The sequence below is a fragment of the Oryza brachyantha genome, chromosome 9, assembly GCF_000231095.2.
Source record: "Oryza brachyantha chromosome 9, ObraRS2, whole genome shotgun sequence".
NCBI classification, from domain to species: Eukaryota; Viridiplantae; Streptophyta; class Magnoliopsida; order Poales; family Poaceae; genus Oryza; species Oryza brachyantha.
The window spans coordinates 9,684,463-9,696,320 of NC_023171.2; the positions used below are offsets into that span (position 1 = coordinate 9,684,463).

Genomic DNA, 11,858 nt, shown 5'->3' on the forward strand with positions numbered 1-11,858 from the left:
TTCAGTTTCCGCCGCCGAGCGCCGCGGTAGGGTCCGGCCACATCAGGTAGGGCATCCATAAATCTTCCACGCTATCCCCCCCCCAACCCTTTGCTCAGTCTGTTCATGCTCCATGGCAGCCGTTAAGGGCGGCTCTCGAAACGACGGGGAGCTTCGAGCCCTTCGAAGATTGGGAGTTCGGAAACCCTCGGCACGAGCGCCCAGTTCGTAGCCACTGGCTCCAGTCGAACCAGCATCATCTGCTTCACCTGAAGCACGCGGCGTCCGGAGAGAGGTGAGTTGCCCTCTTCACATCTCATGCTTTTGCGCGCACATTTTTTAGTTGGTTCAGGTTCTGTTTCATGATTTCATTAGTTCTCGTTGAGTGCCTACTCAAATGTGTTATTTTTTCCCTGTCTCTGTAACATCGAGTACAAATTAGCAAAGAAAGATATTCTCAACAAAATGAAAAAAAAAACACAGAAAGCATTTCTTGGAACATACCAGGGGTAAGACCTGATGTTTTTATAATATTGTACTCCTAACTGAGCTTAGACTTAGAGATACACAAAATGTTTTGAGATGAGAAAACAGTCTTAACCAAACTACATTCAGTTTACCTTCAAACAAAGGAAGTAAACACACATTACATTAGGCTTAGCATGTCACTGATCGATATGCTATTACAGATATATGAGTTTTGATGAGTAGTAAGAATTCAAATTCAAGTGAGCTAAAATCGAGCTGAACTTGAGATGGGTACCACCCGTGGTCCACTGGGCCTGTCCCTGTCACCACCCCTATGAATGGGAATTGATACACAACGCTTAACCATGTTTTGTTGCGGATTTATGTCATGTATCTGTTTTGGTCCAGTTTCTTCTTGTTTCTGTTCCCCAATTGTGCCTCCTTTATTTTGTTGTGGAAAATTTTGCTCTGCGTCTCCACTTCCAGATTCAACTTGCTTATTTTTGTAGAAATAGATAATCAGAGCAATCAAAAGCGAAGAAGTTGAGGTCACTCCAGTAAGAATGAACAGACCTTCAAAACCTGCAAAGGTTAGGCTACCCGAACTAGTGATAGTACCCACATTTCGGCACTTATTTTGATCTCCAATCCATTTCTTTTCTATTTGGTTGATAGTGTCTCCCCCTGTTATGTTGAGGATTGCCTTCGAGATGTCACCTTGTAGAGGGGATTCCTTTTGAAATGCCTACGAAAGAAATATAGCCTTTTTAATTAGCTTATATCCACAGACCATAAAATATCTTCTGTGTCTTTTAGTAATGCGGAAACTAAAAGCAAGAGGGATTGAACTTATATGCCATACATGTCTTAGCTCCCTTTAACTAATCATCCAAAATGCTAAAATAATTAATCCCAATGCCTTTCTAGTACTAACCTAGCAGCAGTAATCCTGCAACCTAGGTTAGTTGCCAAACACAAGATCTGTTAACCTAGCCTAGATGGGATAAATACTCTTTTTTTTATCTGATGCTGTTGACTTTTGGATATACTTTTAACCATTTTTCTTATTCAAAAATTTTACATAATTATTAATTATTTTGTTATGATTTGATTTTATTACTATGGACACTTTAAGTATGACTTATAATTTTGTATATTTGAACATAAATTTTGAATAAGACGGAAGTCAAAATTAGATACAAAATCAACAGTGTCAAATAAAAAAAACCTAGAGGGAGTATAATGTTAGCTGACCAGGCTATCTCAACCCGAACCAGGTACAGCCTTTAGTAAGCTATATAGACTGAAGTATGGTTGACATGTGTTCAACATGGATTTCATCTCTAGCTACACCAACATGCTTGGGTCTAAAGGTTTGTTATTGAAGACTGAAGCATGGAGTGTTATTCCTTTTCTGTGCATAATTAGGAAATAACATGCAGTTTTCCTGTTATCAATTTACCAAGTCAAGCAATATAAGCTACCAATATCCTTTCATTTTTGCATATATGTATTCCACTGTCACAGTCGATAGATCAAAAGCATAAAATATAAATTCAAAATGCTGCTAGGTGAACTCAATTGACTTCAGACAACGAAGAGTGAATAATAATACTTTGTGTTCCTGCCTATAAAGTTCAAACACGATGTGAAGTAGACCTGATAGTTATATGAAGATCTAACTTTTAAATCAGACATGAAATAGAATGCCATTTTATTTTTTTGTAAATATCTGTTTACCCCCAAGAATCTAACTGATCATCATATTTATTTCCAGATGTACTAATAAGTAGAAGTAAAGTTAACTTACATATCCAAATCCCGCTGTCTTATAAATCGGTCCAACCATGGTATACCCCTCACAGTGTTTCGCAAGAAACAATTTGATATATGGGACTTCATCCACAAGAGCAGAAATACCACCATTCCTGCTTCCCCTAGATAGTGCATCTCGAGAATCTTCAGCATTATCATATTGCTTGATCCTCGATCTGTCAAAACCGAGTTCTTCTAAAAGACCCTTGACATAGGAACCTTCTTGACAGCCTACATATTCTCCACTTTTTAGGAGTTCATGTACGTCAGTTAGAGTTGGCTGAAGCTGACGCACAGTTAGCATTGATGTCAAACTTGCAGTGTAACTTGATGTTAGCACCAGAAGAAAAAACAACCATATGATCAACACTATCCGAGACAGGAGGCGTTCCGCCATGTCATCTGCAGAAGTTACAACTAGGAGTTCAGCTATTTTTGAAGTGTAAAATGCCAAACTTAAATGCTACAACAATAAATCATAACAGTGAAAAATTTCAACTCGTCCTTTATATGTATCTCATGTGCACTTATACTGTATTATATCATTCATATTTTATTTTATTTTCCAGGGGGACAAACAGTATGTAAATACTCTGAAGTATTGTAGTGTAAAAAAGAAAAAAATATATCAAACATTAAATAAGGAGATAAATATAAGCAGGCAGAGGAGAAAGGCACAAATTAACTGAGACTGTCTAGTTATTCTTCTTTTTAAGGGCCTAGTTGTTCCTTTGGTTTATTTGTGGAGCATACTTCTCTTTTGCCTATGTTATTTCCATATATATCTATAGACCCAAATACCCAATATGTTTCTCTAATTTGGGGCATTTGATCATCTAAGTCTTGAAAGTATGAATATACACAATTTGAGGAAATCATGTCACTAGTATATGCCTCTTACCTAGAAAATAAAGTGGCTTGTTACTAATTTCAATATTGCAAAATAATTTGCACATAAATATCAAAGATCAACACATGTCAAAAAAGATCTACAGTTCTACACAACCAAATTGATACTTAAATTAAATGCTTTACTTATCCAAAATCTTGTATATATCAGATAATCAGAAATAAAATGAGGAATGTACTCAACTCTCTACAAATAGGGAATAATATATCATAACCATCTGTGTGGGAATGGGGCCACGAGCATTCTTGCTGTTACCAAGAAACTCCAGTAGCCATACAACAATCCCTGTGTAGATAAAGAGTATGATGCTTCCAAACCACATTCCAGGTGTCAGTGGCTTCAAAAAAATCCATGTAGTCGGGTTTATGCTTTCTCTGAGTGGAACAATCATCGCCACACCAGATTCTGTGTATGGCAGGCTGAAATCCACATACGAAGATCTTTTGTACCTAATTGTTATGTCTCCAATTGCCATGTCGTATTTCTGCAATTGAATAAATATATTTTTGAAGTAGGTGCACAAAAAGATCAGTGTAATCATAGCTTATTATGAATCCTGAACTACCTAGAAAATAATCATGAATGATATTAAAGTACCAGCTGGATGCATAATATTGCAAACTATATTCTGCTTTAAATGTCATTTTCTAGAAAATTTTGTTGCCATGAAATATGTTTTTTTTGTTGATTTTTGGAGTTCAATATCCTATGCAACTGATTTTGTTAGTTAAGTGTGCAGAACTTCATAAGAATTTGGACTGAAGTTGGGCTCATGCATAAATGTGACAAAGTGGTGAAACATGATCATGCACACATATATAGTTATAAACACATAATGTTGACTATATTTATATCGGCATATCCCTATTTCTTCGTCAAAAGAAAAACATCAATGTAGTGCCTAGCTACATATTACCAACAAAACCATCCTTTTAAATTGTTGGCTTTCCTTGTGTAGTTTTTGGTGTGTCTTTGCACTAAATTAGCATGAGGCGGGAAATGTCTGATTTTTTTTTCTGAGTGGAAATATCTGAAATTGAGAACGGCAAAATGCACGAACAAAATTTCAATGTGAAGAGAGGTTATAAAGAATTCACTTACCTTAAGATATACTTGATAAACAAAATCATCATAGCTTGAACTTATATTTCCTGTAGCGTTATAGAATACATATTCATAAGGGAGAGCATAAGGAAGTCTCTTTACTGCCTCTTCAAACACTTCAACTGCAAGGCCACTTGCTTTAGTCATACCGGTCATAATAAGATCCTTTTCAGCATATATATACTCTGGGTATCCACTACTCGTGCACACACCAACTTGAAGCTTCTTCCCACTCGTTGGAATTTCCCAACCCCTAGGTGTATCTGTAGATTCTCCTGGCCAAATCGCAGGGTTTAGATCATGCTCTATGCTTAGATATGTTCTATTTGATTTTTGTTTAGTTAATTTCCGTGAAAATCCATCCTGTGCAGACCAAAACCCAATCTCTCTCCATCCTTTCCCCACTATATTTATTATTTGAAATGTGGAAGATTGCAATTGCCTGGCAGAAAAGTTAAAGTAACCACTTAGACCTTTAAACTTATACTGCACGATTGCATTTAGGAACTCCTGGCCATTTCCAGAGTTTTTCAGGGTTTCCAAGCTTGTCATGCTTTTTGTCATATGGTGCATCTGGGCGATTTCGTTTGTAAACTTGACCTGTTCTGCTGCTTGTGCTACTGCCCACATTGTATCGTAGCCCCATAGGCCAAATATGCTTAATTTCAACTGTGGGTCATTGGGGTTGTCCATCCGGAACCTTGTAGTCCATCTTGCGGTGAAGTTATCAAGTTCTGTTGATCTAGGGACATAGACCTCTACACCAAGGGCACCATTCATTGCTTCCAAAACTGATGGGTTTAGCGAGTCTATAAGACTGGCAACTCCAAATGTTATGATCCATACATATCCTTTGGTCATCATCCCCAACTCTTTCGCTTTTAAATTGCCTTCTAGTGCATCGAGAAGATCCGGTATAATGCTTCTGCCATAATCGGTTTCTATGTAGATAGGAACCACTTCTCTCCATTTGTAGTGCTTGATTAGATATGCAATGCTATTCACTTGTGTGGAATCATTTATTGTTGCCCGCACAAAATATGGTATATTGTCAAAAGTAAGGGATGGACTTGTTGCTGTGAACGAGATGATAGGTACTTTACTTTTATTTGCAATTTCTGACACGAAAAATACTTCTGAAGATTTCTGAGGACCAATGATAGCTTTCACATTATAATTGGTCAGCAGGTCAAGAGCTGCAAAATTGCATAAGCAGCAAGCAACAGTTTTAAATTGTGCATGGAAGCAATTGATACTTATCGAGATTCAAGTGCTATAATGAAAACTGGAAAATTGAAATACTATCTTAAATTTCTTGTGTAGAGAATGCATTGCTCTTCGTTATGCTTCCTCGAAACATTGTTTATTTGTAATAAATTTTAATACGGAAAAGGATTAATTAATTGATGTGTGAAAATGCAGAGCATCGATGCTAGCAGCTATGGAAAATGCATTTTGGATTTCGGACTAATCTTGTCCAAATAAATACCATGGTCAATATATTATTTAGTTGTGAAGTTTGCTGCATGTCAAAGGTTGTCCAGTTTCTTCAAGCTTGGATGATGCCATTCATCAGTATCAGCTTTGTTGTTTACTCCAAGCTGATATGGAGCTGGAGCCTCATATAACCCTACTTTAGAATACATTGGAATCAATTATACTTCCATTGACTACATCTTTTGGGACCAACACAGTAACACATCACTAACTTTGAATTATTTTCCATTTTGGAACATACATTGTCACTTCTGATACATGTTCAACCTGGGGGCCCTATTACCGCGACTTAGCTACACATTTGATTGGGCCAGCGTCATCCCATTATTTGAGTTCTCTCACTAGAATTGATTTGATCAGGTATCTTTTTTTTTCTTTTGTTACTGTTGTTAAATTCAGGCATATAATAAATGTGCAATCTGCAATTTACTCATTGCCCCCCTGATGCAATTCCATTAGTTAAGAGGTGTGTTGCTTTTGGCATGATATATATTACAATCTTAGGGATCATTAGTTGCAAACATGAAAATTTTCTATAAGAAATTATTATCTTTATCCATTTTTATCAAATGGTCGTCTTTAAATTTCATTTATAGTTAGTATCCTGTTATTAGCCCACAGTAATGGTTATTCGTTGACAGAATGACAGCTGATGTTGGGCACTGTTTATAGCATTGATAAGTGATAACTAGCAAAATACTGATGATGGTACCAATAGGTGAACCAATAATAAGATGTGATCGGCTGAGTAAAATTTTATATGTTTTCATTTTGGATTTCTATATTTGAATGCAGCGGTAGTTTTACCTAACGTTAATATTCATTTGTAATGCGTCATGCATGCAATTCTCAATACTTTAAGTTCTAATTGACTAAATTTCCTTTCTTCAACCTTAAAATTAACCTGTCGTGTTGGAGCAAGTTCCAAAAGTTCCTCTCACCCTACAACTCCAGGTAATGATGCTTATCTATGGGTAAGCATGTTCAAAATTTTGTATGGCAATTTTTGTGGTGGTCTCTACTGCTAGTTCAATGGACCATATCTATTTTTACTACTACCTAAACTACTCGTAGTAGAAAAAATCTTCCTACTAGTAGAGGAAGTCACAAATCAATGACTTGGAACAATTTATACATGGGTGATCATACTAGTAGTAGCATACTACCAGTAAGACCACCGTACTTGGTGTAAGCATAAACATGTCCAGCCAGAGTCGTTCAGTTTTTCAAGATGTTAACACCGTTACACTAACATATGTTTTATAGCCAAAGTAATGTTTTGGGGGCTTACTCAAACAAAGTGGTGTAGAGCAGTAGGTAGAATGTGAAGTAATATGGTATAGTTTCTTCCATGACATGACATAGCACAGAATATTTACCTTCTGATGCTGCTTGGACACTACTGCCCATTGAATCCTTGATGTGCATAACAACTCTCGTGGTGTAGTTTGGATGCAACGCATAGAAATCTTCAATGGCCAATAAAATACTGGTCTTTGCTATCTTCCCTACTAGTGAGCCCAAGTCGAGGATCACCCCAACATGAACTTGGTTTACTCCATTTCTATTGGTGTTTTGAGCTATGCCTAAATGTACTGTTATTAATAGCAGAAAGAGGATGACCTGGGGTGCGTTCTCCATTGCCAGAGCTGCAACTGTGAAAGGCTTGGCAAAACATTTGTAGTGAGATGCATTCTTATAGGACTAGCTGTTGAGGAGTAGCATTCATTATTATACTAGTTAAGCTGGCACCCATCTTTTCGCTTCTGTTTATACTTATAAGCCAAAATTTGAATTTTCAACTATAAATTTGAAGTTGATTTTGGGGTTTTCACCGAAGTTTATTTTTGAGCCTTGGCTTTTAGACTGTTAAGAATACGTACATAAAATTTTTATTCACAAATTATTTTTCGTTTACAAACATGCTGTGAAAAAGTCAAACAATCATCCAAGGATGTTTAGTAAAAGCATGGAGGATTCTATTTTTCTCCTATTGGTCGATCCATTGTCGTTCATATTTTAAGTGCGGAATAAAGTCTATTATGGCACTGGAAGTTTCTGATACGGTGACATCCGAAGACCTAAGAAGACTGAATAACTACTAAATGAACTGGCAAGTGTTTCTCAGAAAGTGCTGGAATCTGATTCATGAGATTGTTATCATTTTTAGAAAGATAATCTATTATTTTCTTCCATGCAATATTTGACTTTTATTGAAAGGAATATCTGACTATTGCACCTGACTCTCCTGTATTTTACTACCCATTTTAAATATATGGTATTATTAACTTTTGGACATGATGATTGACAATTCGTCTTAGTTGAAAAACTACGTAAGTATCGTTTATTTTGTTGTAACTTGTTTTATCATTAAATATACTTTAAGCATGATTTGTATTTTTGCACATTTGCATTGACTTTTTGAATAAGAAGAATTGTCAAACATAATGTCCAAAAGTTAACAACGTCATATATATTTATAAATGGAGGGGGTATGATTACTTTGTTTGGCGCGTTGTTTAAACAGCCTCTGAAAAGTTCCTTTTGAATCAACGTACTAAAATTTAATTAATTCGACCCAATTTGTCTTGTCTTTGGAAGGGTGGTATTTTTTTAATGAATTGAACTAAGGGAGCATACAGCTTCTATCATCTACAAAATGGAAAGGAACTTAGTTGTTCGACTAACAACTCCCAATCTTGTATTATCATTATTTTTTAATGGAAGCAACAGCTACTAGCCTCTCACCTGATGATTTTTTTTGGACAACAATATTGTCCATTTGTAAGATAACTAATGGATGGCTGTGCAAAGTATCTCTAGTTGAGAGGTCAAAACTCGCAGATTAATGGGTCAATGATGCTTTTTGTCAGCAATATACGTTTGACAACTGAAAAGGGGTTGCTCACTAGCTTATTATGAGGTCTAGAATATCTGTGCAGTTGAAACTTGAAAGGTTGATGGTGCTTGTTCTGTACTTCCATCGAGCAAGATTATTGTTTATCAGGTCGTCCGTCCAAACCGGTTGTATTTGACTCTGCGACCAACTTGTGGGGTTTTCTAATTTATACTATGGTTCTATTTAGGAGGCTTTTAGCCTCTGTAGCTTCTTACATAACCTACAGCTGTCAAGTTCTTACCGTCCCCGAATATTTAACGTGGTTGAATTTTTTTCAAACATATTGCATTTAGATTTTTTGGAGTAGTATTTAGATTTTGAGGATTTGCCTTTCTAGAATCCAAAAAATGTATTAGCAGGCAGAAGCAGCAAATTTAACCTTTTCAAATTCTCAGAAGTTAGCTTCTCATCGGCTACTTTATGAAATCTTAGCTTTTCTAAACGACATCAGGTTTTCTTTCATTCTAGCATGATTCTAAATTGTAGTATACTTTTTCGTCTTTCCACAGAATCTTGATTTTGACTTCATAGCTCCCTGTCACTTATGAGGTGATGACACCTGGTGATTGAAGTGTCAGGTTCTATTTCACTCTAGCATGAATGCATGATTCTATTAGGGTGTGTTTAGTTCGTGAAAAGAAAATTTTTACATATCATGCTGAACATTTGATCAGATATCAGAAGGTTTTTTTTGACACGGATGAAAAAACGAATTTCATATTTTACTTGGAAACCGCGAGATGAATCTTTTGAGTCTAATTAATCAGTCATTAGCACATGTGGACTATTGTAGCACTTATGACTAATTATGAACTGATTAGACTTAAAAGATCCGTCTCACGATTTTTCCTCTAACTGTGCAATTAGTTTTTTTATCTATATTTAATACTTCATTTAGGTGTCTAAAGATTCAGTGTGATGTTTTTGAAAAAAAAAATTTGAAAATTATATGGGCCCAATAGTATAATTTTTCGTCTTTCCACATAATCATGATTTTGACCTCATAGCTCCCTGTCACTAATGATGTGATGACGCCTGGTGATTGAAGTGTCGTTATGTTAAGCTATGACTTATTACATGTAATGTTAATGCCGCGTTTGGAACCTGGTAATGTTTCTTGATTTTATATGAATTAAACTATTTCGTGTCAAATTTATCTAGGATTCACACATTGGAATGTAATATTACTGGTGGAGAAAACATTTTTTTTTGGAACCCCCTACAAAACATGAGCCGATTTTTTAATGGCTGCTTTTCATCACATATATAAAGAAAATGTTTTAGCTAGTATTCTTTTTTCCCTCCAAAAAGATATCGGAAAATGATGTACGTACGAATTCGTTGGTACGATGCGTTTACGATTCAGCTGTGCGTCGATCGAATTCCGTCGTCGTGTCTTGGGGATGCGCGCACGCTGCCGTTAGTGCGTACGTTCGATCGTCGTACGCATGGCGCTGCTAAAAAATATCTAACACAGAGAAACATCGATAACATGTTGACCGAAACATGGAGAATCACGAAATGTACAATGTCCAGATCTGGTCCTTTCCTCTATTCTCAACTGCCTGTGGGAAGCGGAGGAACAAGGCAGCAATGGCTGAGCCACTGGTTGTTCTTCCTTCTCCTTCCGCAAGATGCAAGATGCCGGTGACACAACAAGGTTCACGTTATCATGGCTACCGCCGCGAAAACCACGGTAGTGGTGGTCTTCGCCGGGGGATGGTTTTGGTATACCGTGATAGGTCCGTTTAAATTTAAGGAGAATTTAAAAAAAATTAAAAATTTGATAGAAAAAATATGTGTTAGAGATTAATTTGCACTGAAGTTCGGTTCAAGAAATAGATGAAAAGAATAAATTTATGAATGATTAAAAAATCATAGTAAAGAAAGAGGAGAAAAATTTATAAAATTTAATTAGATAAAAATTGTTTGTAGCTACATGTTTATATATGAAACAATAGACATGACACGAGGAATGAGATTGATTTGTAGACATGTGGATATGTTTGTACGTGGTCGGTTAGGTTACTATAAAAAATAAAAAATGTAGCTATCATTAGTTAGTTCATACTGCATAGCTTCCTATGCCAATTAATTTACGTAACATTTATAACTTTTAGGGATATGTATGCATGATAAATACACATGATTCTTAATTTCTTGGTACAAAATACGTGATTTATTTATTACTTTTGAATATAGATGCATTATGACAGATATAACCTCTAATCTGGTGTGAGAACATGGATAACCCCTTATCATAATTTCCAAAAACATGTTATAACGGTCAAAACTACACTTAACTACCAATTTCCTATTTTTTTATAATTTTTATAGTTTTTTAGATTTTTTAATAATTTTTACCTCGGTTTATACACATGGATGCAGTACTTAGAATGAGTTTCATGCACTATAGGTTGGATTTTGAATACGTTTTCTCCCCTCTTCACCGACGCAACGCAAGCCCCTATCTCTAATACAGGCGCGGCGGTTGGTCGGCCGGCCGGCCACGATGCCGGCGATGGTTTCGGGTCCTCCAAAAGCTGCAGGATTCAGTTGCCGCCAGAGGAGAACGCCGCTGTATGGCCCTGGTACAGCAGGTCCGGCTCCATCCATAAATCTTCTGTACCTTCGCTGTTCTTATCCTTATCCTTCAAGTTTTCGCATTTCCCCCTTTTTGCTCAGCTTGGTTCCTGGCCGTTGCGTTAATGGCGGGTCTAAGCGAGAGCCTTGGACCGGGAGCGGGAAGCCCTCGGTGCCAGATTCCAACTGGTAGCCCGGCCCTGACTCCAACCACTTGAAGCAGGTGGCGTCCGGCGGGGAAATGAGTTGCCCTCTTCAAATCTCATGTGTTTCGTATTTTTTGTTTGTTCGCGTTCTATTTGCTTGCTTTTGGTTGAATACTAACTTAAATGTGTTTTTTTTACTGTCTCTGTAACATTGAGTACAATTTATCACGCAAAGTCTGCTGTGTTCCAGAAAATTGAACAGAAGGCATTTCTTGCAATACAACCAGGGGAGAGCCCTGATAGTTGTGTAAATTGTATGATAAACGAAGCCTATAGATATATATATACAAAATGTTTAAGAGGAGAAACTAGTATTAATGAAATTTCATTCATTTTACATTTAAACTGTGAAAGTAATCGCACATTTTCTGTCCAGCCACTTTCGGAACAATCAATA

At 36.6% G+C, this 11,858-nt stretch overlaps 1 protein-coding gene across 1 annotated transcript; it reads right to left on the reverse strand.

The window, feature by feature from the left end:
• Positions 1-712: 712 nt before the first annotated feature.
• On the reverse strand, positions 713-7,427 carry LOC102713938 (glutamate receptor 2.8-like). Its single transcript, XM_006661191.2, has 5 exons — positions 7,153-7,427; positions 4,274-5,472; positions 3,356-3,656; positions 2,258-2,664; positions 713-1,192 (listed from the first exon to the last, which is right to left on the reverse strand). The coding sequence occupies exons 1-5, from the start codon at positions 7,412-7,414 to the stop codon at positions 713-715; spliced, it is 2,649 nt and encodes an 882-aa protein (XP_006661254.1). The 5' UTR covers positions 7,415-7,427.
• Between the last annotated feature and the right edge of the window lie 4,431 nt (positions 7,428-11,858).